At 62.3% G+C, this 27,621-nt stretch overlaps 1 protein-coding gene across 2 annotated transcripts; it reads right to left on the bottom strand.

The window, feature by feature from the left end:
• KIF19 (kinesin family member 19) lies at positions 1-26,724 on the bottom strand. 2 transcript variants are annotated; one of them, XM_065415665.1, is made up of 20 exons: positions 26,686-26,724; positions 22,950-23,030; positions 14,270-14,380; positions 13,326-13,413; positions 12,680-12,816; positions 11,066-11,191; positions 10,361-10,555; positions 8,300-8,446; positions 7,799-7,921; positions 7,214-7,370; positions 6,692-6,866; positions 6,221-6,404; positions 5,237-5,507; positions 4,712-4,833; positions 4,111-4,268; positions 3,212-3,317; positions 2,555-2,690; positions 1,452-1,858; positions 943-1,087; positions 1-152 (listed from the first exon to the last, which is right to left on the bottom strand). In XM_065415665.1, exons 1-20 carry the CDS (start codon positions 26,722-26,724, stop codon positions 1-3), a joined length of 3,060 nt encoding a protein of 1,019 aa, XP_065271737.1. The 2 variants fall into 2 exon arrangements, with proteins under 2 accessions (XP_065271737.1, XP_065271738.1); XM_065415666.1 differs by having other exon boundaries at positions 2,555-2,651.
• Positions 26,725-27,621: the final 897 nt, after the last annotated feature.

Below are 27,621 nucleotides of genomic sequence, written 5' to 3'. Positions count from 1 at the left end.
TCAATAGCGCCGGCTCCTGCCGTCCTTGGCGTACGCGTTGGTGCCGTTCAGCGTGATGTAGCTGAGGCGGGGGCGCTGGCTGGGCTGGGGGCCTTTCTTCAAGCTGCTGGGATGAGGGAGGGGGAGCGGGAGAGACGCCGGGTCCCCCGGACCTGGGGGAGAGGGAAACAAACAGAAGAGGTTTGCAAAGCGGAGCCCGGCCCCGATCCGGGTCCCACGGCAGCTCCCCACCATGGGCCGCGCCCTCAGCACGGGACAGGAGGACACGCGACGGGCAAAGTGGCCACAAGGGCGGTAGCAGCCAAACAGAAAGGGCCAGCAAGGCACGCTGGGAAAAAACAGCTCCTATGTAAAGGGTCGTGCTGGGCTGGGGAGACTTGGCAGGGCCTGGAAGGCGGCAGGGAAGGGGCCCTGGGGTGCTGCTGTGCCAAGGGTCCCTGGCTTCTGTTCTCTCCTTCCAGAGCCACAGGGCTCATTGCGGGAGGAGCAGAGAACTGGCTCATGACACAGCTCATCCTGGGGGAGGGATTGGACAGGCAGGACTGGGGCTTTCGCCGCCCGCCGTCCTGGGGGCACCGAGGCTGGGGGCGGCGTCAGTGGACACAGCATGGCCAGCAGAAGGAGCTGGAGGCTGCCCCCTGAGGTGGGGCGGAGGGACGCTGGGAGGGCAGCGGGTGAGCGGCTGGCCCTGCTGTGGGCTGGGCAGTGCCCAGTGTGTGAGCAGAGAGAGGGGCTGAGGGGGCTGCTCGGGCCCGGCCTGGGACACCAGGCACAGTTCCAGCAAGCCAGGGTCCCGCTCTGCCTGCAATGGAGGCGGGACCCCATGCCCGTGTGCTGCCCGGGGGCTGGAGCATGCTGCCACTGGCACCGAGGGGGATGCCCTGGCAGGAGTGACTGCGATGGCCGGGTGCCCTGGCCCCAGCCAGCACGAGGCTCACCCACCTGCATGCTGGCTCTGCGGGAGCCTCCCTTTGGCTTTGCCAGGCGCCCGGGGGTGCGGCGCCGGCGGCCCCCCCGCCGGCATCCTGTGCTCAGAGTTGCTCTCGAGGGGGCGGGACCGAGTTACGTTGGGCTTCGGTCCTGGGAGCTGCGGGGGAGGGGAGGGGGAGAAACGGTCACAGCGGTTCGGGGGCAAAGCTCAAACCAGGGGGCAGCTCGGTGACTTGCCGGAGCCCTGGGACCTGGATCCCAAACCCTGAGCCTCAGATCCAGGGTTACAGCTCCCCCCAAAGGGAGCCCAGCATGCAGTGCATTGTGGGTAAGCCGCAGGCTCATCCCTGCCTGCCTGGCACCTGGCCCCCACCCCCAAACGCACAGCCCCAGCCCCTCCCCCGGGAGTCCACGCAGACCCGCTCTGCTAGCGCAATGCACTGGGTGCTGGGGGGCTGGCCCCAGAGGGGCTCTGCGGGAGCAGCTCCTCGGGGATCGGCTGGCGTGGGGACGGCACGTACCCCGTGGCCGGTGACCTCAAAGGACCTGGACCGTCGCTTCCGCCTTTTGCCGTCCAACGACTCCTCCCTCTTCCCCAGCTTCTTGCCACCCTTCTTGTGCCCCCGGAGCCAGGGCCCAGGGGAGTGGCTGGGGCGGAGGCCCTCGGCCCGCGAGGCCGTCTCCCCAGTGCTGCTGGACAGGTTGTCCTCGCTGGCGGCATGCTGCAGGCCGGGGCAGGGCGGGCGCCGGGAGGCGGGGGTCTCTGGGGAGAGGGGGTCTTCGCTCTCGCTCAGGGAGTGCAGCGACAGGCTGCTCCGCTCCTTCATGGGCTCCAGCAGGCGCAGCCGGTCGGACTCCAGCACCCGGGAGCGGCGCCGGGCGGCCTTCACCGCAATGCTCTTGGTGCTGCTCAGGATCTCCCTGCGCTCTGCAAAGAGCGGGCGCCGGCGTGAGAGAGTGAGGGGCCCCCCCAGTCGCATGGTCCAGATCGGGGGGGTCGGGCCCCTCCCTGAACCCCCCACCCGGATCTGCAAACCCTCAGCCTCATCTTCACCGTGCCCGCAGTGCCCCTAACGCCCGGAGGGCAGACAGCCCACGTCAGGGAAGAGATCCATCCCCCCAGGGCTCTGTGAGCTGCTGTAGCATTTTGTGGAGGGGGGGGAATGGAGCAAGCACCGGCTACCCTGGACCCTGCGTTGGCTCCGTGGCTGTGATCAGACGGGCGGGGTTGGGGAGGGGAGGAAGATGGCCCATTGCCAAGGCCTGGGGCAGACACTGCAGCTGGTGTGCCTGGGCCGGCAACGCTACACGTCATAGTCTGTACCATGCTGGGGGCCTTAGGCTCCCTGCTCAACCCCCTATCTCCCCACAGTCTGGGGGCCTTGGAATGGGATGGCCCCAAACCGAACCTAAGAGCGTCCCAGATGGGGACAGCGTGCAGGACACGACCCCAGCCCCACGTTACCCAGAAGCCCCTGACCCTTAGGGCTCGGGGGGCTCTAAGAGGCCCCAGCGTGGGTGGCGGGAGCTGTTTGCCACCGTCCTGGCACCGTCTGTGCCTTCCCTTCCCCAAAGAGGAGGTGACGGCACAACCGGGCCCCACCCTGCGCCGAGAGCTCCTCACCTCTGCGCGTCAGGGCGACGTCCGAGCAGTTCTCGCTGCTGTCCGGGGAGGAGTTGGGGTGGCTCTCCAGGCTGGCCAGGCTCCCCCGGTGCAGGTACTGGGGGAGAGACGGGAGGTGAGCGCGTCTGGCCGCTGCCTGTGGCAGAAATACCTGCTAGCAAAGGGCGCTGCTCTGCCCTCGCTGCCTGCCCGCTCGGGCTGGGATAGGACCGGCGAGGGCAGGGCAGGGCAGAAAGGCGGTAAAAAGCCCAGAGCCCAGCCCTGCCCAGGGTAAACCCAGAGCAACCCCAGCCTGACGCCAGGCAGCGTGAGCGGAATCTGGCCAGGTTTCCATTGGATTTTTCGGTTATGAATCACCCACACTCGGTAACCGTTGTCGAGCTCAGAGCCCCGGGGGGCGGGTTCTGCACAGACAGTGAGGAACAGCTCCTGCCCCAAAGAGCCAAAGAGCCCAGGCTGACAAGGCGGAAACCGAGGCACAGTGACTTGCCCAAGGTCACCCAGCAGCCCAGTGGCGGAGCCGGGAGTAGCCCCAAGACTCCTGGCTCTGTGCACTGCTCCAGCTACTAGTCAACGCTGCCTTTCACAGAGGCGCGTCTGTGCCCTGGGCCCCCAGCACCTCCCACACCGGGGCCTTTCCCACGCTGCCCCACGCACCTCTTGGGTCACCATGCCGTTCACATGGATCGGGGGCGGGGTCATCACAGCCGAACTCTTGATCTGCCGCACCCGAGGGCTGGTCCTGAACACCTGGGCCGGGTCGCTGCCGGAGAGGGACAGCCGCCCGTCACACCCAGAGCAGAGACACGGTGTGAATTCACACGCACGGGATGCTGTGCTGAAAGCGGCTAATGGCTCCCATCGGTGGAGTCTTGGATCCAAAGCCCAGCCCAGGCCTCAGGAAAGCCAACGGCCCTGCCAGCTGCCCCAATGCAGGCTCAAGGAGGAGCAGTCAAGCCCACGTATCTAGCAAAGGCAGCAGCAAACTGGAGCTGCCGCGTGGCAGGGCAGAGCCAAGCCGCATGGACAGACATTTCCCTAGCTGCAAACGCGGGACTAGGCCGTGGGTTGCAGCTGGGCGTTGCAGCAGGACGCCAGGAGAAGCAGTGGCGTGACACGGGTGGGAAGCAGAGACAGCTACTTGGGCACAGAGTGGCAGGAGGGGCGGCCGTGGGGGTTTCTGAACTAGGAAGCTGCCTGCTGCTCTTTGTTCCTACTGCGCTCGGGGGAACAGGACAAAAACGTCGCTGACTCAATATCCATTTCTCTTCCCAGCCCCACACATCAGGGAAGGGCTGTGGCTGAAGGGGCAGTGAGGAGGTTCCCTTTGCTCTAAACGTGGCCTCTTAACCCCCCGGCTCTTCCTCTTTGGGCCTAGCTGAGCCCGGCAGCCTCCTCTCTGCCCACCTGCTGCATCCAGCCGCTCGTGCTGCCCCAGGATCACGGGCAGCCAGAGCCCGGGGCTGGGTCCTAAACACAGACACCCACATGTGCTGGACTCTCCCTGGGCCGGACGTGTGGCGCTCGGCCCCTCCTGCCCCCAGGCGAGGCCCTACCTCTCTGCGTCCGGCACGAGGGGCGGCAGGGCATGCCTGCGGGAGTCGCGCTGCAGCAGCAGTTGGTGCTCCGAGCCCAGCGTCCTCACACTCTCCTGGTCAGAGTCCAGGGCGCTCTCTGCAGCCAGGAGCTGGGGGATCTTGGGCAGAGACGTGTCCTGCGGGGGAATCAGCTGCTGTTACGCCCAGCCCAGCCCAGCTGCCCTGCGGATTAGGGGTCCCCTGGGGGGCGCTGCAGGACACAGCCCGCTGGCTGCAGCTTCTCTGCCCTTCACTCACTGGTGGATTGGCTCTTTGGGGCTAGAGGGAACCCCTCCATATTGAGCCCCCCAACCCCCTCCCCTGGAAAATTACCTTGCTCTCTGATTGCCTCCTCCCAACACCCAGGCCCCCCCAGCTCCCCACTGTGTGTGCTGCACATCTGGGGGCTGGAAGCAGCACTCACTTTGCCCGGGTTGCAGCTGGTCACCCCCTCCTGGGCCAGGGTATGTGAGGGCCCAGAGAGCACCCAGGGACCCGCTCTGTTTCCAAGGGGCGGAGCGATGTCCGGACCCCATGGGGTGTGAGCTGAGAGGGACGGACCAGCGCCCCCCACAGGTACCTTCAGGGCTTTGGCGGCCACGCGGTCCAGGCTGGCGACCCGGTCCAGGCTGCCCTCCTCCAGCTCCCGCAGGTAGATCTCATACAGCTCCTCCAGGTGGTGTGGGACCGAGAGGTGATATTCTGCCAGGGAGAGGAGTAGATGGAAGGGGGGGGGTCACCGACTTAGGGGAGCACCCCCCAGACCTACACAGGGCCCCCAGCCCTGCATTAAACCGGACACACAGGTCCCTGGGCCAGAGGTGAGCCGGGGGGGAAGGGGCTCGGGCTAAGCCAGGAGGAGACGGGGGCGCTCGAGATGACATGCTCACGTTGCGACATGACATCACCACGACATAGCCCCGTTGCATGGCAACACAGCCTCGCCACGGCATGACACGGCAGCAGCCCATTGCGACGTGGGCTTACGCTGCCTTGATGACCTCAGCATGTCACGACAGCGTCGCGTTGCGATGTGACCCCGCGGTACCGGCCCCAGGGCCCCGCCCCTCCCAGGGTCCCCCATCCCAGAGGGGGCGTCCCACACCGTGGATGATCTGCCTCTGCTGCTGGATGATGCGGTCGCAGAGGCTGCGGTGCTGCTCGAAGCGCCGCACCACGTAGCTCTTGTGGCGGATGACGTTGTCCTTGAGCAGGGCGCTGGACTGCATCTCCGTGTTCTCCAGCTCCAGCTCATGCACCTTGCAGAGCAGGCTCAGCACCTCGCGCTGCTCCTCCGAGCTGATGCGCCGCGGCAGCGCCTCCTCCAGCCGCCGCCCCCGCTGGCGGATCTCCTTGAACCGCTTCTCCAGCTCCGCCTGTGGGTGCAGGGCCCCGCGTCACGGGCCTGCCCTTCCCAAGGGCTCACAATGGCATGGACTGGACCCCTGGCCAGATGGACCCCTGCTAGCCCAGTCCGGGGCTCCACACACCTCTGCCGGTGCCCCTCAATCCCGACCTGCAGCCCCCTGCTTGCCCACCTCTGGGCTCCCCCCTCCCCACACCTCTGCCGGTGCCCCTCAATCCCGACCCGCAGCCCCCTGCTTGCCCACCTCTGGGCTCCCCACCCTCCAGCTCTGCCAGTGCCCCTCAATTCTGACCCACTGCAGCCCCCTGCTAGCCCAGACCTGGGCTCCTCCCCACAGCTCTGCCAGTTCCCCATAATCCCAACCCACTTCCCCTGTTATCCCAGTCCTGGGTGCCCCTCCTCCAACTCTGCCACTGCCCCCTGCTAGACCAGCCCTGGATGCCCCACACCCATCTCTGCTAGTGCCCCTCAATCCTGACCCACTGCAGCCCCCACAGCTCTGCTAGTGCCCCTCAATCCCGACCCGCAGCCCCCTGCTAGCCCAGCCCGGACCAATTCTGACCAGAATCTGGCAGTCACAACAGCTGATGCCAATCGAGCGGTGGGGCGGGGGCACCCAGCACTGGGCTGAGACCCACCAAACTCATTTCCCCCCCATCAGGCCCCAAATCCCAGTCCCACCGCACCTCCCCCCGAGCTCTCCCTCACCCCCCCCCCAGGAACCTTTAGCTTGCGCAGCTTCTTCTGCTCCCCCGTGAGGGCGGCAATGTTCTCCCTGGCCGAGATCACGTCCTGCGGCTCCGGCGCGTCCGGCTGCTCGTCCCCAGTGTCTGAATCCTTCTCGCTCTCGTCCTTCCTCAGCTCCTCCCTGCACTTCTGGGCGCGGCGCCTCTTCTCCTGGTCCCAGCTGGAGCCGCCAGGGGAGAGCGCGAGCGTCAGTCGCTGGCAGAGGGCAGGCCCCTGGGCCCCGGGCTATGCCCAACTGCTGACGCGTGGCGCTCCTCGCCCACTGACACAGGGCAGTAAACCTGGCTGGGCATTACCTGGCTATACTGACCAGCCCCCGCCGGCTGCTGAGCCAGGGCGATCTCCCCAATACGCCCAGGCCAGTTCTATTATACAGGGAGGGGGGAGGTTTCCTGGAGCCCCAGTGACACCCCGGCTCTCTGGGGGGCTGGGCAGGGCCGTGCTTACTCTGCAATGGTCAGCAGGTGCCGGGTGCTCTCGATCTGGAGCTCCATGGAGCTGTTCTCCAGCTCCATCAGCTGGCGCCGCACGTCCATCTGCTCCTGGAAGGCGCCGATCAGCTGTTCCCGCAGCTGGTCCATCTCCTGCCGGTCGCAGAGGGAGCTGTGGAGCTGCACCTCGGCTGTAACACACCAGGGGTGGGTTTGGTCACCGTGGGGGTGCCTCCTGCCGGATATGGCATGTACAGAGCAGCCGCCGTCCCTGGGACACCGCACGCACGGGGGCATGCAGGGATCCCTCCTGGGTCATCAGAACCCCCCTCCGCCGGGGAGGGGGCGCGGCCGCCCAGGTGCCCTCCGCCGGGGAGGAGTCGTGGCTGGGAGCCCAGCACTTGGCTCTGGCGGCAGCAGGGAGTGGTGCCAGCTCGATGTGGCAAGGAGAGGGCAGTGCGATCGGGCCAGGCGCAGCCCATGCCCCATGAGCGGTGGCGGGCCTGGCAGGGGGGAGGGCCGGCCCCGCGGGCGTTACCTTGGATGTGGCGGATGTCGCCCCGCTCGCCCCGGGCCGGGCGCGGCCCCTGCGAGTCGATCTTGCACTTGAGGCGCTGGATCTCGCTGCGCAGGTCCGAGATGATGCTGGTGTACTGGGCAATGTGGTACGAGACATTGAGCAGGTTCCGCTTCACCTGCAGAGACAGGGGGCGAAGGGTCAGCGCGTCGGGGAGGTGATCCCCGCCAGCACCACACCCCGACCGCTCCTGGGGAAGAGGGATGAGAGGTCTCTCCTAGAAGGCAGGAGGGCGGCGTGCTGTGTGCCCAGGCGAGGGGGAGGATCAGGATGCTGGGTGTGGGGGAGGATTGGGGCACAGAGTGGGGGAAGGGAGGGCAGGGCACCAGGTGCCCTGGGACGGGGCGCTGGGTGAGGGGACAGAGGGCGGGGCGCCGGGTGGGGGTGGACAGAGGGCGGGGCACAGGGTGAGGGTGGACAGAGGGCGGGGCGCCGGGTGAGGGGACAGAGGGCGGGGCACAGGGTGAGGGTGGACAGAGGGCGGGGCGCCGGGTGAGGGGAAGGGCAGGCGGGGCGCTGGGTGGGGGGGCCAGGTCCCAGCCGTACCGTGGTTTTGATGCTCTTGGCGCGGTCGGCGTAGGTGAGGGTGCTGCGGGACTCCTCAAAGGCACTGCTGGCCGGGCTGATGTGCGCGATCATGACCGTGCGGCTGTTGCCCCCGAGGGAGTCCTGGTGGCAGAGGATCGTGGGGCTGGGTGTTTGCCGGGGCCGGAGGCTGCAGCCCTATCCCCAGCCCCTGCCCTGGAACGAGCTGGGCCCAGGCCCGTATGCTCACCCCCAGCCTGGTGCTCTGGGCCCGCGCTGTGCTGGCCCCTTGGCCACGCATCGGTGGTCCGACCTCCCAGCGCGCACTGCACCCTGGCTGACGTGGGCCAGGCTGAGCCGTGCAGAGCTGGTGCCGTGTGACCCACGCTGGGATGCTCCAGCCCTGGGTCCCCTCCCCCGGCCTGCACCCAACTGCCCTTGGCTTGGTCCGGTGCCCGCTCCAAGGGGCTGCTGATCGCCCTGCCCTGGCCCAGGGTCCGGCGGGCGCTAGTCCCGCTGTACCTTCAGGAGGCGGGTGAGCTTGCTGTCGCGGTAGTTGACGTACTTGGGGGCCCCCTTGTCGCTCAGGGCGTTGATGCAGTTCCCCAGCGCCAGCAGCGAGCGGTTGATGTGGGCTCCCTCCTTCATCCTCTGCCCGCGGTTCTGGGTCTGTGGGGGCAGGGCGAGGGCGTGAGGCAGGGATTCGGGGCTTTGGGGGAGAGGCACACGGGGCTTTGTGCATGGCCACGCCCGAGCCCGGCTCACGGGCGCCTAGCAGCGCACGGAAGAGTCGGCTTGGCCATGAGAACGCCCGGCAGAGCGACAGGGGCTGCGCTGGCATTGGGGAAGGCACCGCGCAGGGCGCGGGTTCTGTACCTACTGTGCTGCCCACACAAGAGCCCCTGCCAGCACCCCCTGCAGGGCATGGCGCGGCCAAGGGCCCCATCCTCCACTGGCAAAGCGCTCGTGACTAGGGGTGTTCGGCTGTTTGCCCCTCCCTGCTTAAATGGCCTTTTTCTTTTTAAAGGAGAGAAAATCAAAGGCAACAGCCCAGCTCTGAGCAACAAGCCAGTGCAAACAAGCGACCCTACAACAACAAACCAGTGCCCATGAACGACCCTACAACAAATTAATACACACAAGCAACCCTACAATAACAAATCAGTGTGCACAGCCCAGTGCCCACAAACGACCCTACAACAACACACCAATACACACAAGCACCTCTAGCAGACCCCAGTGCACAGTGCCAGCCCACCGCTTGCGGGCAGCACTTCCGTAACAGAACCTCTCCTAACCCAGTGCTGGCACTGCCCCCGCAGGTGCCACCTTACCACAAGCCGCAGGCGAAGTTACAACACGAACCAGCCAGGAGTCCAGGCAGCTGACCTGGCCCCCTACGGGAAACCGCCAGAGCCCCCCTGAAATACATGCTGTGCCCAGTAAATGGAGTGTGGAAAAGGGGATTGGTCTAGAGGGCTAATCCCAAGCCAGGGGCACTAGGGGGCGCTGCGAGTTTGATTAAACCCAGGCAGCACCAGCTGGCGAAGTCCATTGTTCTGCCTGGCACCAGGACTGCGTGGGCAGAGCGGATCCGGGAACGAGGACTCCAGTCCCCCACGCAGCCCTGGGGAGCACAGCCTGCAGGCGAACCCGGCACACGAAGTCGCCTGGGACCGTGACACATGGGGGCCCTACGCCCCAGGACTGATCCAGCCCCAAAGCCCTGGCGCCCGTCAAACATACAGTCTGACCCACGGCCCCCTGGAAGCGCCAATCACCGTGGTATCTAGGGGCCGAAGGTATCCATTGCTGGCACACCAAGCGGGAGGCAGCGCGTGTGTTATCATGCCCGTGAGCCTGACCTACTCCTGGTCCATCACCCAGCTGTGCCGGTGCCTCTCAGTTCCGACTCACTGCCCCCTGCTAGTCCAGCCCTGGCTCGCCTGTGCCCAGAGACTGGCAGCTGTGTACCAGCAGCACAGCACAGCACACAGGGGACGTCCGACCTAGACCAAGGTGGATACATTTGGCAGGCCCAGCTTCCCGGGCAAGGGATGGGTTCTCTGCCCTGCCTTTCACACATTCCCTCTCTCTCCATTTAGGACATGGAGGGGCCAGCCCCATGCTGCAGAGTTGGGGGGCTCTGGCAATTGGGGGGGGAGCCCCTGAACCCTCCCTTCAGCGACTGATCGTGTCAGAGCCTGTCTCCTGGCCTCAGTGACCCCCTCGCTGAGATCTGCAAAGCCCCAGTTTGCAGGGCAGGTCCCCAGCCCCGTCTCACAGCCGCAGCCAGGGGACGTGGCTCGACCGCGGCCGCACGGCCAGGCTGCAGCAGCACTGGGATTAGAACCCCACCATCCTGGCTCCCGGCCCCAGACCACGTCCCCTCAGTGCATCATGCAACTGCCACGTCCTGCAGCACCCGGGCTGAGCCTCTCCACCCCATCCGAGAGCCTGCCCACATCTCTGTACGCCCACCCTCCTGTTGCCCCTCGAACCCACGGTGCGAGGAACTGTGCTCCCCCTGCACCGCCCGGCCGCTGGCACCGCCGGGTTCCCCCCGGAACCCACTCTCCGTACCTGAGACGCCCTCTCGGAGCCAGCCAGGTCGATCATGAAGAGCCGCCCCACCCGCACCTCCTGCATGATGTTCTTGATGCGGCTCTTCTGGCGGACGGTGACCTGCAGCACGGCGTGGGACCGCGACGACGTCTGGTTAGCGGCCGTGGGCTCCTGCATCCGCTGCTTGTTCCCCTTCAGCAGCAGCTGCATGACCTGCGGAGTGGCAAGGGGGCGAGAGGGAGACGGTGGGCGGGGCGAGAGAGGGGCAGAGAGGGACATGGCCGGTCGCTCTGCCACCCAGTCCCTCCAGCACCCCGCTGCCCGTGGCAGCCTCGCGTTGCCGCTGGGCACCCCTGCAGCACATCCAGCCTGGACGTTCGTTCCCCTCTGTCCCCCAGCCCAGCACGCCGGGTCAGTACACGCCCCGCCAGCGCCCAAACAGGGACCCTGGGTCCCCCCTTCGCAGGATGTCACTTCAGCACCATGCCAGGCTGTGGGGCCACGCCGGGACAGCGCGCTGACAGGACTCGGAGGAGGGGACTGCTGGGCAGGGCGCCCACAGCCAACAGCCGAACCACGGCTCGTCCAGACCCAGCTCCGCTGGCCCGGCACCCAGGCATGGGGCAAGTCTCTAGGCTTCTACGCTCGGGGCCAGGAGAGGCTGTGCTGGGCGGGGGAGCTGCAGGATCGAAAGTCATACCAGGGTCTGTGCCCCACGCTCACCTCCTTGGCGTTGATGGTGGAGACTTCTGTGATCCCCGCCACCTGGATCACTCCCTTGGCGTCCTCCCGCAGCTCCAGGAAGCCCAGCGACGGGTTGAGCAGGTCCCGGATCATCTCGTTGTAGATCTAGTCATGGTGGGAAGGCGCAAGCGGGTGGGGGTCGGCACGGGGGAGGGAGAGCGGCAGCCAAACAACGCCCCCCCATGCCTTTGGCCATGGCAGGGGTGAGCCATCCCGTGCCAGCTGCAGGGGCACCACCTTGGGGCCTCCCCATGCCAGCCTCCCCACCCCACCCATCCGGGCTGCAGCAGATCACCAGGGAGCCCAATGCACCCTCCACAGTCAGCCTGCCTTCGCTCCCCATCAGCCCTGGCTGCCTGGTTCTTGGGATCAAGCCCTGCCACTCTGGGGCCCACAATGGGGCCAACGTGGGACATGCCGAGGAGGGGCCTCACCTTCCCCCAAGCCGAGGGCACCCCCTCCTTCGGGGGGCCAGGCAGAGCGCCAGGCGGCAGCCGGGAAATGCAGCTGATATGCAGGGAAGGGCCAGGACACTGATAGCAGCTGGCGAGTGCTGCGTGTGAGCGCCCATGCCCGCCAGCATCTGCACCCAGGCACGCTGGGCACCGCTGGCTGATGGCTTTAGAGGCTCCAGGGCCCCGGCCTGGGTCTGGCTCCCAACCCCCCACACTACTAGGGGTGAATCGCTCAGAGAAGGAACATGAGTGTCCTCTGCTCCTTGGCACCTGTGAGCCCCCCCCAGGCCCAGCGTCTGCTCCCCACCCTGCCCTGTAGCAGCCCTGGCATGAGGCTCCAGGAGCTGGCACGCTGCCCTCAGCCCTGCCCCTCTGGACCAGGCCGGTGGCAGGACTGGGCCGGGTCCCGGCTGCACGAGGGAGCTGGGCGCGCCCCCGGTCCCTGCCCAGGCCCCGCTCCCGGATATTTATCCTCTCGGCCACCCCGACCCGGTTGCCTGGCTCCCAGGGAGTCTTTGTGGGTGGTTCCTCCCCGGCAGCCTGGCTGCGTGTGTCAATATTGTACTAGACCGTGCAGGCAGCGAGCTGGCAGCGGAGTCCCCGCGCGTTACCATGGCGATTATCTGCCCGCTGGGCACAGAGCGCGTGCTCGCTGGACCACAAAGCCGGGCGACTGAGATGGGCAGGGGAGGCGGGGCGATCCCGGGGGCTCCGCGTGAGCTGGGGGAAGGGGAAGCCAAGTCCCCGCAGTCCCTGGCACCTCCCAGATCATACACACGAATGCACATTACACACCCCACCCGCCTGTCTGTACGCATGCGTGCACACACACTGCACTGTGTATGAGCACCACACACACAACCCGCCTGTCCACACACACTACACCCTGTATGAGCACCACACACACACACACAATATACAGACACAACCTGTATGAGCACCATACACACCATACACACACAACCCATCTGTCCATACACAAACACACTATACAACACACCCTGTATGAGCACCACACACACCATACACACACAACCCGCCTGTCCATACACACACACACATAATACAGATGCACCCTGTATGAGCACCACGCACCATACACACACAACCTGCCTGTCCTTACACACTCGGGCCTTACCTCGAGGTAGGACATGGACACCTCATACTCCATGTCGTCGCTGGTCTCCTCAATGGCTCTGAACAGGTCGTGGAGGGTGCGTGCGTAGATGCCGGGCTCGTGGTCTGTACCCAGCATGGTGTATGTCTTCCCACAGCCTGGGGGGGGCGGCAGGAAGGCAGTCTGGGCTCTCTGCGGGGCAGGGGACCCCGTGGGTCTGTGCCGGGCGGGGTGGGGACAGGGCATCCCCCGTGGGTCCGTGCCGGGCGGGGAGGGGACGGAGCATCCCCCGGGGGTCTGTGCCAGGCAGGGAGGGGACGGGGCATCCCCCGGGGGTCCGTGTTGGGCGGGGAGGGGACGGGGCATCCCCCACGCGGGTCCATGCCGGGCGGGGAGGGGACCCAGCCACCCGTGGCTCGCAGGCATCCCCTGTGGACACCTGCTTCATGCTGCCCCCTCCCCTTTGTGGCTCTGAGCCGACTCCTTAGCAGTGCCAGGGCTGGGGGCCCGCAGGCCCTGGGTCCCTCCCAGACCCTGCCCTCCTGCCACCCCAGTGGTGAGGCTGAAATGCCGCCATCCTGGCCAGAGGAGCGGGTGGCGACTGGCCTGTTCGGCTCCCTGCCTCGGCCCCTGCGGGCGAGCGTTCCCAGCGCCGCGCGGCCCTTACCGGTGGGGCCGTAGGCGAAGACGGTGGCGTTGTACCCGGAGATGACGCCTTCGATCAGGCCCTTGGTGGTGGCGCGATAGACCATCTCCTGCAGCCAGAGAGCGCGGGAGGGTGACAGGCCCCGGGCGGGGAGGCGGCGCAGACAGACATGTCAAGATTCGCCCCCCTGCCCCCCCCGTGTCCTGTCACCTCCCCCCTCCACAACACCAAGGCAATTACCTTGGACCAACCCCCCTCAACTGAAAATGTGGGGTGCGCGTGTACCATCCAGCCTCCCCCCGGTCCCAGGCGCCTCCCCTGCTGTCCAGCTTTTACTGACCTTTCCCCTGCTCTACTCACCCACCTGCATGCAGCCACCCCCGGTGTGCTGGGACAGACCCAGCGTGCAGAGACAGAGCTCAGACCCTCATGCCTTGGCTCCTGCCACCCAAGGTGCAGGAGAATCACCACTAACGGGGAGCAGTATAGGGCTGCTGACACACAGCGGGGCAGCTCTGATTCCATCCACTAGATGAGTTCCAAATCCCTTCCCCGCCACCCAGGGCCAACGAGGGGCTCAGAAACCTGCTGAAGGGCTGGTCTCTGGGCATTGGAGGAGAGGGGATGCACGGTACCCCCCCCACACACGCTCTCCCTGCCCCCCCTTGTCTTGGCTGTCAGAAGGGAGCGGGGGGCATTTGATGGGGGCAGCCTCTCCGGTGTCAGCGTAGTGTGGAAATTAGCATGAAATGGAGCTGCTGAAACCAGACCCAAGGCCTGGCCTGGCCCAGCCCCGCTGCCCGGCCGCTGTGTCGCACAGATGGGGAGTGGGCAGGGCGGGGGCAGAGGATGCTGGGATAGCAAGGCCCCCCACCAAGGGTCCCCCCAATCCTGCAGACTCGGGGCTGGGTGGCCCATACGAAGGGTTTGGAGCCCGGCAGGATTCCCAGGGCCCAGCTCCTCACCTGAGTTGCCGTGAAGTCGAAGGCCACGTCGAAGACGTAGGATTTCTCGCGGGAGCGGTTGGCTCGCAGGATGTCCTCGGGGTCCTCCATGGGGTCCATGAGCACTACCACCTGCCGGGACACCGGGTGCCGGGGTCAGCGGGGCGTGGCCATGTGCCAGCCTCCTTTCCTGGGCATCCCTGGGATCAGGCCTGCCTGCCCCACATGCTGCGACTCGCACTCTCCTTGGGAAGCCGCGTGACCCGTTGCAGCAGTCGGGGGGACGAGGGATGGCGAGAGGCTGGCACCTGGGCTGCGGCATGCGCTGGGCTGTCATGCACCTTCTACAACAGGATGGCAGCGAAACGAACCTCCACTGGGTCTCTGGGACAGCCCCCGGCCTGCCCCACTGACCAGGCTGGGCAGAGACCATCTCCCAGGGGGGCCGGCTGGGGCAGGGGGCCATTCCGCTTTGCGGCGGGGAAGCAGCTCCCTGTGACTCCGGGATTGCACCTCCTGGAGAGTCCCTGACCCAAGAGACTCCCCAACAGGCTGAGACACCCCGAGGCCACACGCCAGGGGGAGGGGCAAGCTGGGGGCTGGGAAGTGGTGCTGCCCCAATCTGGGGTCAATCCAAATGGTTTGTTTCCATATTGGCCATGTTTTAATGTTACATTTGGTTTATATATATAAAAAACACAGTCGCTTTCCAAATGAAACGTCCTTTTGAAAACAAACCCTGGAACCTCTGGTTCCAGCCCTGGCAAAGCAGGACGTGTTGCTTTGGTCAAAGCTTCTCCCCCCACATTTTCCAAAATGAATTTTTTGTCAAAACAGACACGAGTTTGAAAAAAAAAAATTGGTTTAGTCAAAAAGGTGTTTTCCGAGGGGGATCTGTTCTGCTGACCATTCCCCAGCCAGCTTCACTGCTGACATCAGGGGAGGACCACATGACAGCCGGCTCCATCATGCCCTCCGTGATGGCTGGGTTCCCGGCTCTGTCATGCCCCCCACCCTGGCATGGCTCCATCACCCCCTGCCCTGGTTCAGCTCCCAGCTCCACCATGCCCCCCACCCTGGCATGGCTCCCAGCTCCATCACGCCTCCTGCCCTGGCATGGCTCCATCACACCTCCCACCCCGGCATGGCTCACGGCTCCATCACCCCTCCCCACCCCACCTTAGCACAACTCCCAGCTCCATGGTGCCCCCCCGCCCTGGTACAGCTCCTGGCTCCGTCTTGCCCCCGCCCTGGCATGGCTCCTGCCCTCCCTCTCTCAGTCTCTGTTTGCTGCTACCCTCCCCTGGGGGCTCAGGGTTTGCAGCCTTTTAATAACTGACCTGATTCAGAGATGTGAGACGGGCTGGCCCCTGGGGGCTCGGCTGGCAATTAGACGGCGCTAACCTGGAGCTCAGCTGCACTCCGGGGAGATCTCTGCAGGCATGTACGGGGTACGGATTGTCTAGCAGGGACCGACCTCTGCTTTGGCCTCTCCCCCCAGCAGGGACAAATGGAGACGGTCTCCGCGCTCCCCAGGGAACGCTAGCCAGAGACCTCCCTGCTCCCGAATGGGGGTCACCCGGGAACTGGGCCCGCAGGTTAATGTCACTGCGGCTCTCTCAGGGGAGCTAGGAGATTAGGTTTGCCGGAGTGGCCTTTATTTAAAGATTAGCTGGGTCTCAGATGTCGGCTGGGGAGACACCGCTACAGCTGGGTGGTGGAACCGAGTCAGGGCCCTGGAGCAGCAGCTCCGCTTTCCAGATGGCAGCATGCAGGGGAGAACAAGGGCGGGGATGGCGGGGGGCTGCGGGTCCCCAGCAGAGCTGGGGCCGGAGGGTGCGAGGTCAGGACTGAGGGGCAACAGCAAGGGGCAGAGCTGGGCTCCCTGGTCCAGCACGAGCCACACAGAATCCAGAGGCGAGTGCCAGGGGCTGCAGGCTCTGTGCGTTACCCAGCGTTCCTCATCCACTCAGCCCCCGCCAGGGAAACATTTATCCTCCTTTGTCCTCCTGTGAGCTCTGCTGCCCCCGGCTCCTGCTCCAGGGCGCGGCCCAGGGCTGCGGCGGAGAGGACAGGCCCATACTCGCTGCTGGGACATCCCTCCCCATTCACAAGGCACCTGGCTGTTTGCTGAGGCCCCACGGGAGGAGATAAGCCGTTCTTCAGGAAGGCGGAGGCTGGCTCTGGAGGGGGTGGCTTAGGGGGCCTGGCTGTGCCTGGGTCCGTTGTGGGGAGCCCAGCGAGGCAGATTGCCCAGAGCACTGAAATAAGGAGGAAATGCAGGGGGATGGGATGGGGGGATCCAGGGATCCCCGATGGCTCTAGGTCCAGGAATCCACTCCACTTGCATGCACCACCCCAGTGGCAGCTGGGAAAAGCTGGAGGCCAAGGGCCAGGCGAGCCCAGTGGCTATCGCCCCAGGTCCAGCTCCGGGGGCGGTTCCCCTGGAAATGCAGCCGCACCCCCGAGCGCTGCCGCCTGGCATCAGGTTCCTCTTTGAACGGGTGGGAACGAGGCTCCGGTTGGGTTTCAGAGCAAGGAGAGAACAAAACCGTCCTCAGAGCCTCTTGGCTGGGGCTCAGTGTAATCTGATCAGCAGCCACCAGCCCGGCCAGGCGAGGCACATGAGCGCAGCTGGGAAGGGGCCTGGCCAAGGGACCACCAGCCTGGCATCCCACCCCGTCGCCATCCCAGGCAGCCGGCAGAGCTCCCCAGTGTTGGGGCAGGATGTTTCAGAGGAAGCCGTAAGCCCCCAGAAAACACCCGCAGCTCTGCAGTGCTGCACAGGAGACGGCCCTGGAACCCCAGCAGCTGATCTGATGGTGCCCTCAAGCTGTCACTAGCATCCTCACCAGCATCCTGGCACATGCCAGGGCTAGTCACAGAAATGTACAACCCCTAGCTCTTCTCCGGCGCTTGCCATCAAAATGGGATGCCATCAAAATGGGTGGTCAAAATGGGATTAGAACCCAGTTTGGTGCTCTAGCCACTAGAGCCTCCCTAAGCTTCCAGCGTATCCTGCTGCAGCAAGTTCCAGAGGTTAACAACCTTCTGCACATAAAGTAAGCGCATACATACAGCGAGTCCCAGGCACTAACGAGCCCTGGCTCATTCTTACAAAGGGCTTGCTGTATCCATGCTAAGACTGTTGCCAAGGCAACCAAGAGATGGCAGCAGAAGCTACAGGGGTCTTGCGAGTACGTCCCCCTCTCAGGTGTGGGGGATGGCCCGTCAAGCTCACAAGCTGGGGGGAGTCAGTACATGTGCCTGGGGTTGCGGGGGCTAAAATGCTTCAGGCCAGATTTCCAGCTGGCATCAGCCAGGGTCTCCAGCAGGCCGACGGAGCTGCCCTGCCTGACCCCCACTGAGGCGCCGTCCCCTCCAGACTGAGTCCTGCAGGGACAGCGGTGGGAAATGGCAGAGCGGGCGGTGGACGGGCTGCGGTGAGGACGTTCGCCCTGTGCTGGCTGCCAGGCCTGGGCGAGCCAGTACTGCCAGGACAGCGGCACAGGAGGGACGGGCTGCTCTCCCGTTGTGCCTCCTGAATCGGGGCATTGTTCCCGGGGCCAGGGACGGCCCTTAACGAGCGCTTTGTGCGCAGTGCCAAGAGAATCCAACTGTCCTCCCCTGCGCTGATCCGGGCTTTGATCGCAGTCCTCTGCGGGCCAGCGACACACAAAAGCGGCTCTGTGCCGCGCAGGCCGCCCCGGGCAGCGCCAGCAAGGTGCCCTCCACAGGGGGGACAAGCAGGGAGCGCTGCCCCACGGGGGCTCCCCGCACACTCTGGCAGCAACACAGCAGGGGGCACTCTCGCTGCCCCCACCAGAGAGTCGGGGTGGGGAGCTGTTCACGCTGGCCGGGGGTGCTCTCCCCGACTCTCCCCCTTGGCCATGCTACACCAGGGAGGGAAGGACTGGATCCACCAGACCACCCGACCCATAGATGCTCCCTCTCCACCAGTCCTTGGCCCCTCCACGGACACTTCCTCCAGCCCCTTCCCCGCAACGAGGATTGGGGGGGGCACACAGCCAGTGCAGCACTGCCCCCTTCCCCTGCCTCCCACTGCCTTCTCCCCGTCTCCCATTTCAATGCAGATTTTGACCTTTCCCGAGTGCCGGGCTGGCAGGCTGGTGTCTGTGTGTGTAACCCTACCTCGGGGGGAGCGGGGTGGCGTCACTCCACCCCACCTGCCCTACTTCCAGCCTGGCCAGCATCTCCTAGGTGAGAAACAGAGTGCTCCCCCCCCCCCCCCCCGGGCTGTGGGCATCCAGAGCCACTTACTGGGGTGCCAGGTCACCAGACAGGGGTTAACATCACTCCCCCCGCCCCACCCCCTGGCATTCCTTCTATCGCAAGGACTTCTAGGGCTCCTGTAGTGTCCCGCTCTGCTTTGGTATTGTAGGGTCTCCCATAAGGGCAGAGCTACACACACTGGTTTGGTATTGTAGGGTCTCCCATAAAGGCAGGGCTATACATGCTGGTTTGTTATTGTAGGGTCTCCCCTAAGGGCAGAGCTACACACACTGGTTTGTTATTGTAGGGTCTCCCATAAAGGTAGGGCCACGCACACTGGTTTGTTATTGTAGGGTCTCCCCTAAGGGCAGGGCTACACCCACTGGTTTGTTATTGTAGGGTCTCCCAGGGCGGCGGGCACTGGTTTTTGTTATTAAAAGCTACGTTTGTATTATAAATACAAAGAGGAGAAAGAAGTCCTGCTACCCGCCCCCTGCCCTCCAGCACAGGGCAGCGACAGGGCCCCGCACGCTGGCTCCCCAACAGAATGGGCTCAAGCAGGAACTAGCAAGGGCATAGCTGGGCAGGACAGATCCCTGACACCATGGGGACGGCGGGGCCAGGATAAGACAGGCTCCAAGGAAGCCCCCGTAGCCCCCATGCCCAGGTGCTGGGATCAGGAGAGATCCTGTCCAGGCCCCCAGGCCTTGGCATCCCTGTCCCCGTCCCCCCCCCGATCCTGACGTGGCAGCTGGGTTTGTCTCCAGAAGTTCCATTGCTTGGAGCCAGCGTTGACCCCCCGTCCCCCGGCCTGCGCACAGTCGTTGCCACGGCGACTAGGTGCTCCGATAAACCATGCCAGTGCACGTCTGAGATAGCATTGTCCCCTGGCCGGAGCGGGGCCCACGCCGGCCCCTGTGCACCCGGGGGAGGGTGCACATGCTAGCCAAGGCAACCCAGAGAAGCAGCTTGCGTCTGACCTCCCAGCCCCTCCCCCCCCACACACGGGAGTGGCCAACACCCCCCACCCTGATCCCCCGCACAGCGCGGGCAGAGCCACGGGCATAGGATGGCTGCTTCCCCTGGCCTGGACTTTGTTCTCGGTTTTACCAGGGGAAGAAAATCAGCCAAAGAGGCCCAGAAGGGGAGGCTGTGGATTTGGCATCCCGGCGAAGCAGGGGCGGGCACTCCTTGGAGGTCAGTGGGGGGCACTTTTTCCTCCTGGCTAGTGAACTCGGTTGTGCTGGCACCTCGATCCCAGACCTGCCGCAGCCCCCTCCTATCCCAGGCCTGGGCTCCCCCCACAACAGCCCGGGACGTAGGGCCCTAACATGTCAGGTCACCTCTGTTCTCACTTGCAGCAGCCCCTGCTGGTCCAGCCCTGGACAACTCGCCAGTCCTCCAGCTCTGGGGCTGTCTAGGACAGACCCCACCCTTGTCCTGCCTGGTGCGCTGTGCGTGTGTGAACAGACTGTGCAGAGGAGACCACACGTGAGAGCCGGAGTGCTTGTGCAATAGGGAGCCATCCTGCCATGCCCTGGGAGCTGGGGGAGGAGAGGCCTTGGGGACGTGCCTACCTCCCGTTGCTGTGAAGAAGGGAACGAAGGAAGGGGAAAAGAAAGGCAGGAATCCTAGAGGGAAAGATGGGCCTGGGGATGGCATGAGAATGTGACAGGGAACACGTTCCTCCCAGCACAGCCCCAAGGCACCTGCCATCTGCCCGATTCTTATCTGACACCCAGGGCCTGGGTAAGGCCGAGGGCACCGACTGCCAGCGCCTCGTGATTACAGCAGGGCCACAGGAAGTGTCTAGCCCTTGTGAAAACATGACGTCTGCAGGGAGCCTGAGGCAGTCGCTTAGAGTGGGGACGGCCCCTGCATCTCCGTGGGGCATTACCTCTAAAACCTGCTGGTCTGGAGCCTGCCAACCTACCCCGCAAGCTGTGTAACCACCCCTTCCCTGTCCCCATGGTCTGGGCATCAGCCAGGCCCTCCCTTGGGAGTTCTGAAATGTCCCATTGCAGCCTTTTTGGAACAAAGCATTTCACGCTGCAAAGACCTTTTCCTTCAGAAACGGGTTACAGAAGGGAATCCAACGGTGCACTTTTGAAACAAAGCCAAAAGCCAAACAAAACGCTGCTATTTTGACAAACCCAAACGTTTCAATTGCCCCCAGAGGAATTTCCCTTCACCGAGACTTTGGGGGTTTTTGCTCCGTTACAGAGCGAAGGCAGACGTCGAAATCCCCAAAGCCTTTGTGAAACAGAACGTCCGTTGTCCCCTCCTGGCTCTGATAGACAGCCCCCCCCACCCCCCGCAATCCGGCGGCACCTCGAAGGGGGCCTGGTCTGCCCAGCTCCCCACCTGGTCAGCCCTGGGCCCCGCCGCCCAGAAGCAGCTCTGCTTCCAGCCCAGCCAGTTACCATCTGCCTGGAGAGTCCCCTAATGCCGCGCTCAGCCCAGGTAAACACAGATGGCAGAGACAGCGCGGCGCTCACGGCCGCCTGCTCTTCCCGTAATTGCTCGAGGGGAGGAAAAATATCCTGCTAATAAACGCAGCTTAATTTCCTCCTGATGTGAGGCCGCACTGGGGCTGGCGAGCGGTAACCCGGCCCCAGTGCTTAGAGCTGGATCGATAATGGAACGGGGCGAGGGGAAGCCGAAGGGTCAGACAGCGCCAGGGGACATGGGAAAGGTTGATAGGCCCAGACCCTCAGCCAAGGGCCAGATCCGGGGAGTTTGTTCCAAGGGTTTCTTACACTAAAGATCAGAGGGGTAGCCGTGTTAGTCTGAATCTGTAAAAAGCAACAGAGGGTCCTGTGGACGCAAGTCTGATGAAGTGGGCATTCACCCACGAAAGCTTATGCTCCAATACTTCTGTTAGTCTTAAAGGTGCCACAGGACCCTCTGTTGCTTTTTACCCTAAAGAGCAGCTTCAGTGCCATGAGCAACCCTCCATTAACAAACCAGTGCAGGCAGGTCTGGGGCTCACGCGCCACCTACAACAACAGACCAGCAGGGGCAACCTGGTGTTTCTGATGAACCCTACAACAACAAACCAGAGAATACCTGGTCTCCTATAGCAACGGGTGGGCTATCCAGAGCTATCGCCTAAGGTCACGCAAGGCTCAAGAAGGGGGAAAGGAAGACGCAGTGGTTAACATTTTCTCATCCGGCTCCCCGCCACTCCCCTCACCCATTGAAGGTAGGGATTGATTCTGGGGCCGGGTTCTGTTTCCCCCCCTTTCAGCGTTTAGTTTTGGCTATGCCAGCGCCCGGTAGCTTCTGGGGGTGGGCGGCTGATCTGAATTGTGACTGATCAGGGTGAGCGATCGACTCCTCACTGAACCCATCACGGAACATTTTCCTTTATCGTTTGCATCCTGCATTCCCACGCGGCGTGAAATACACCCCCCCCAATAACCTGCGGTGCTGGGCGTGGCACGAACACACTGTGAGAGACAGGCCAGGCCCCCAAGAGCTCACGCACTAACCAGACAACGGTGCGCTCAAGGAAAGATAACAGCCTCACTTTCACAGATGGGGAATTGGGCCCCCATCTCCAGAATCCCAGCCCAGTGCTTCATCCACGCTGCCGCCCTGCCACCCGCGCCCCTGCTCGGCGAGCTGCGGAGAGCATGCGCAGGAATTGAGACAGGCTGCAGCTGACAACCGGGAGCAGGAATTGTAGTGCTCCAAGGCAATTTGCCATGTCCGGGGGGAGGGTCCCCAGGGTGCATTTAAAAACGCTTCTTCTTGGGAGGGGGTTTTACTGGCTGGTTTGGATTTTAAAGGAAAGCCAGAATGATCCCTAATTAAAGCCAGTGGCCCCTGTGGGGTGGGGGACTGCTGGAGTGCTGGGCAGCCCAGCTGTATTCAGATGCCCAGCAGGAGCGCTCTTTGTGGGCACATGGGCCCAGGGGGTACAATTCTACCTGGGCTTCTCTAGCACCTTGGAAAGCAGGTGATTCAATGCAAAACTAGCAACACAGGAAACCGAGTGGAATGGCATGAAAACACCTTGCTCTCTGCTTTTTAAAGGGCATAGAGAGAAAGAGCTCCTGGGAGATTTTGCTTGTTGCATCCCCGTCTCCCATCACAACCCTTAGCAAGAGAGACACTGCCAAGTATCCTCCATTCACACCTAATGCGGGAAAGGGCAGCGCGAGCTTCCTCCGTACGCGGCTCTGCCAATGCACCTCATTCTTAGCTTGCAGGCCCCTCCTTGCTAGCCCAGCTCTGCCAATGCCCCTCAATCCTGACCCGCAGCCCCCCAGCCACACCATCTTTCAGGTTCATTTCTCTTTAGACTGGACACCGGGGGCTTTGACGAAATGCACCAAAATCACAGCCACTTCCTCTGACCTGAGGTAGGATTTGAACTTGGATCTGCCAGGGCGATGTCCCCGACACACGGTGCCAGCAAGCCCCCCCGCTCGCCCACCTGCCCTGAATGCTCCTGCCCTACCTGTTCATCCACTTTATGAGCTATGAGAGTAGCTCCTTCCTCCAGCTCCACCATGCTGATCGGCCGGATCCGAAGGGCCACCTGGAAGAGAGCGAAGAGAGGGTGAGAGATGCAGGCGGTGAATGGAGCCGGTGGAGGGAAGGCAGAAGAGACGGGGAATCGGCACCTGCACGTGAGCCATGGTGCCGCCTGGCACGGAGAGTCTCCGAAAGTTCCTAGCACTTAGGAAGCCGGCTGAGTGCGAGCCGCCCACCTGGCGCAGCGACTTTGCTGTGATGTCCATTCCCCACCCCACGCCTCACCTGAGGCATCGCCTCTCTAGCGAGGCAGCGCAGAGGCCCTGGCGCGCCCTCCCCGATGGCCACGCATGCAGCAATTGCAGCTTTTTCCTGGAAGAAAGAAAACACCGCTGGGAGCAGATCAGCGGCTCCGGCTGCACACACCAGCCCTGTCGCGAGTTTAAAGGGACAGCTTCAGCCAGTCTGTCCACAGAGGGGCTTTTCCCTCCCTCTAACCCTGAGCTCTTCACTGCCTGGCCAGCCGCCGGAAGGTCTGGGCTGCAAAAAGCTTATCAAATCCATCAATTAGCGAAGCTCCCCGCTAGCTGTTTGATCCATCAGCCCAAGGTGCAAAAAGGTTTGGTCCGTGAGAGCTAAGGTGCTGACGGCTAGTGATTCCTGGTGCAGCCGTGTCCCGACCAGCTCCCCAGACACTGTGGCATCGGTTCCCTCCTTCGCCTCATTCACCCCGTGTGTGTTTCACAGCTGAGCGGGTCCCTGCGTGTCTGGGGGAGAGTCTCTCTAACGGTCACGTTCCCTACAAAGGGACCAGGAGCTTGGGAAGAGGCCGAGTCCCACCCAGAAAGTCCAAAGCCAAGTGGGCTCAGTTCTGGGCCCCCACTCATCACTGGTGCTAATGGGGGTGAGGCCTGGGCACTGAGGAGGGGAGAAGCCCTATATTTGGGAGGGGGTCAATTCAAGTACTAGTGGGTGTCTGAGCCCTGGAAGTGCCCGCAATGTGCCAGGTGCTGTCTGTATGCCAGGACACAGCGCCAAGATCTTCATCACCCAGTGGCAACACACCCGGATTTGTAACCTTTTGTATCCTTCATGTTGAAACGGTCCCAATTAACATTAAGTTGTTAAAGATAAAGATGCAATAAAACCCAACTTAGCTTTCAAGTTTGAGCCCCTAGGGCGGTCACAGAACATTTAGGTCATAGAGAACCACTAGGAATGAGCCAACCAAACTTTATTTAAAAAAATGATCCGTGAAGCAAACAGTTATCAATTTCCACATACATAATGCTACAGTTATACGCCCACTCAGCAATGAAATAGTCTATCAAGGGGTTTCAGAGTACCAGCCGTGTTAGTCTGTATCCGCAAAAATAACAGGAGTACTTGTGGCACCTTAGAGACTAACAAATTTATTAGAGCATAAGCTTTCGTGGGCTACAACCCACTTCTTCGGATGCATATAGAGGTCAGGGGGTCAGTCCCCTGACCTCAGCGTGAAGTACAGTCTTATAATCCCAGAGCCTCACCGGATCCTTTGGATGTTAATTGGCGCTCACTTGCAATTTAGCAAAACTGCTCCTTTTCTACTCCATGATACTACTAATGCATATGAATCCTTTACCCTCATTCTGTCTCCACCACTGCACTTTATTTAGGTGAACAGCTGCACCAGCATCCTTCCCACACTGCCAGCACCGAAGCATTTCAATAAAACATCCATGATTCTCAACAACACTCCTTAGAAACCTCGCGTGAACAACTCACAACCCAGGAACCCAACCCTGGGGCCCGGCCTTGCTAACTTGTACCTTCCCAGAATGCTCTGCTTCCAACTTACCTTCTACTCTCTTGCACGAGCAACTCCAATTTCCCAGACTCCTCTGCACTTTGGCTGAGTTAGTCTCCATCCCTAACGTCTACTTATCTCTTATCCCAAACCACCCGATAGGCTCCCCGCTGTAAAACTGGCAGAACCCAACCCGCGGCGGAAGCTTGGTGAGTAGCTAGAGCCAAAAGCTGAGGTCTTTGGACTCATTTGTAGCAAATACTGCACCCCCGGACCTGTGTGTTACCCCCACACCAGGCCTGGCTTCCTAGCGAAGGCCAAGCTGAGTTGGGCACTTAAACATCATCTATGTTAATGAAGCATCAGTGTGTGAGCATGATCGGTGGGCCGCGGCGCTGACCAGAATCTCTTGCATGAACAGATCAAGAAATAACATCTTTCCAGCCACTGACACACATCAGCACATGTGGGAATTGTGTGGGGAGCGTCACCTGAGCCCTGCTATGGGGGCAGCACCACAACTCCGCAGTGCAAACGGACCTGTGGGTTATTGACACTGACACGCTTACACAGAGACACTCCAACGCAACCGTACAACGGAGGCTGCCTCTCCCCACAACATATAAACCAAGACGGGGCTGGGGAGGCGGAGAGGGGCTGGTCATAAGAGCACTGAGATAAAAGTCCAGCCATATCATTATGCACTATGGGAGATTACACTCCGGGGCATGCGCACCTACACACTGCACACCCAGCGTTTGCTACACACACACACACACACACACACACACACACACACGATACAGCATCCAGTGCACACTTTACAACGTGCACTGCTTGGCCTCAGATCCCACAAGCGCCCCCAAAGGAAGTTGAGGACACTCTGTGTCATCCAGGATTGGGCTCTTTGTTCCTCTTACATTCTTTGCTCTGCAGGATCTTTCTCCTTCGGTTCTGAAAAACAGGAAATCTGGAGAGGCGCTGGGATTTTTTAGAAGACAGTTTTACTGCTCTCCAGTAAACAGTTCCTTTCAAAATACTGGCATCATCCTTTGGTTTGTGTGTGTGTAATGCTGCTGCAATTCATGACGGCAAACTGTAGGAGGACAAAGGCTGCAAAATCCAGTCCTAGGAGGCTATAGCAAGTACTTTAAAACACTCACAAACAAATATATATTAGTATAGTACACACACACACTCGTGCACACACACACACTCGTGCACACACCAACTAGATTAGCCACATACACACATTATTTTGCATATACGTGCACACCACCACGCTTACACAGTGGAGGTCTGTAGCACCGAGCATCTCTGATCACACTGTGCGGCTTTATTCCAGGTGTGTAAGAGCTCCAGAGGGTTACACACACACACACACACACGTCAATCGACGTACTGCTCTATACACCTGTATGTTACCCAGGTGTGCACACACCCTTTCCCCAGCTCACTGTGTACAGCAGCGGTAGCGTTTCAATCAACAAAGGCACGATTACTACAGTTCCCAGAGAACCTGCCCAGCCAGGAACGAGCATGGGGACAGAGGCCCGGCTGCAGCCCAGTCATTACATACAAATGCAGCTAGAGACACTTACAGGGGCATTTCCGGACTGAGCAGGGGGCAAGGGAAGACAAGTGACTAGCGCCCACCTTCCCACCCCCAGCCGCTGAGGCCAACCTCCAAACTCCAGCTTTGGCTCCCGTTCTGACCAGCCACCCAGCCCTTTTCACCCTGCCGGACAGGACGCAAGCATCATTAACCAGCACGTACTAGGTAGGCAGCGCGGAGGGGAATTCCCCACTCTCCCCGGGTTCCCTTGGTGTGCCCACCGGGCATCACTGGGCACAGTGGGCAGCCAGACCCTGCCAGCCCTCCTCCCCCCCGCCCTGAGCGCTAATCAAGTGACAGAAAAGAAGAACTTACCGTGAGTTGCTGGCCTCTGGACTCCTTCACCTCCTTCATGATCCTGGCAGGTGCACAGAGGGGCTAGAGGGGTGGGCCAGCAGCTGGCACAGGCATGGCTCTCCGGCCCCGCACCCGCCACTTCCCCCTCCGCAGCCCTGTCACTTACATCAGCTGTTTCCTAAACAACCTGAGACTTAGGCTAATCCTCCCAGAGACAAAGGGGTGGGCGGGGGGGACGACGCCAGCCCTGCCTGCCCCTTTCCCATCCACGGGCTCAGGGCCTTTTGTCCTCTCCGCCCCCCTGGAGGCTACAGCGCCACGAAGGGCTGGGGTGCAGCATTCCTGCTCCCTTCGGGGAGCTCTGCCTCTCTCTCCAGCTGGCTGGGCTGTGCTCAGGAGGGCCAGCCCAGCTCTGCCTTGCTGCTTTCGCTGCCTGCGGGATCTCGCCGGGTCCCCTGGAGATCTTTAAACTGTACACAACAACCGCAGCGCAGCCGGCTCCTGGTGACACAGGAGCACACAAGCAGCTGGGCTGGGCTCTGCTGTGCTCAGTCGCCCTCTGGCGGCAAGTATAGGGGTGTGTGTGTGTGTGTGTGTGTGTGTAAAAAGCAACAGAGGGTCCTGTGGCACCTTTAAGACTAACAGAAGTATTGGGAGCATAAGCTTTCGTGGGTAAGAACCTCACTTCTTCAGATGCAAGTAATGGAAATCTCCAGAGGCAGGTATAAATCAGTATGGAGATAACGAGGTTAGTTCAATCAGGGAGGGTGAGGTGCTCTGCTAGCAGTTGAGGTGTGAACACCAAGGGAGGAGAAACTGCTTCTGTAGTTGGATAGCCATTCACAGTCTTTGTTTAATCCTGATCTGATGGTGTCAAATTTGCAAATGAACTGGAGCTCAGCAGTTTCTCTTTGGAGTCTGGTCCTGAAGTTTTTAACTAATAAATTTGTTAGT

The sequence above is a fragment of the Emys orbicularis genome, chromosome 13, assembly GCF_028017835.1.
Source record: "Emys orbicularis isolate rEmyOrb1 chromosome 13, rEmyOrb1.hap1, whole genome shotgun sequence".
Lineage (NCBI taxonomy): Eukaryota > Metazoa > Chordata > Testudines > Emydidae > Emys > Emys orbicularis.
This window is presented reverse-complemented; position numbering and strand designations above follow the sequence as displayed.

Excerpts from the sequence above, each read along its gene's own strand:
- KIF19 (XM_065415665.1), bottom strand. The coding sequence starts at position 26,724 with ATGAAGGAGGTGAAGGAGTCCAGAGGCCAGCAACTCACG. Across the intron at positions 12,817-13,325 it reads CTTCGCCTACGGCCCCACCG|GCTGTGGGAAGACATACACC; the intron begins GTAAGGGCCGCG and ends CGCCCCCCCCAG. Across the intron at positions 4,269-4,711 it reads TGGCCGCCAAAGCCCTGAAG|GACACGTCTCTGCCCAAGAT; the intron begins GTACCTGTGGGG and ends ATTCCCCCGCAG.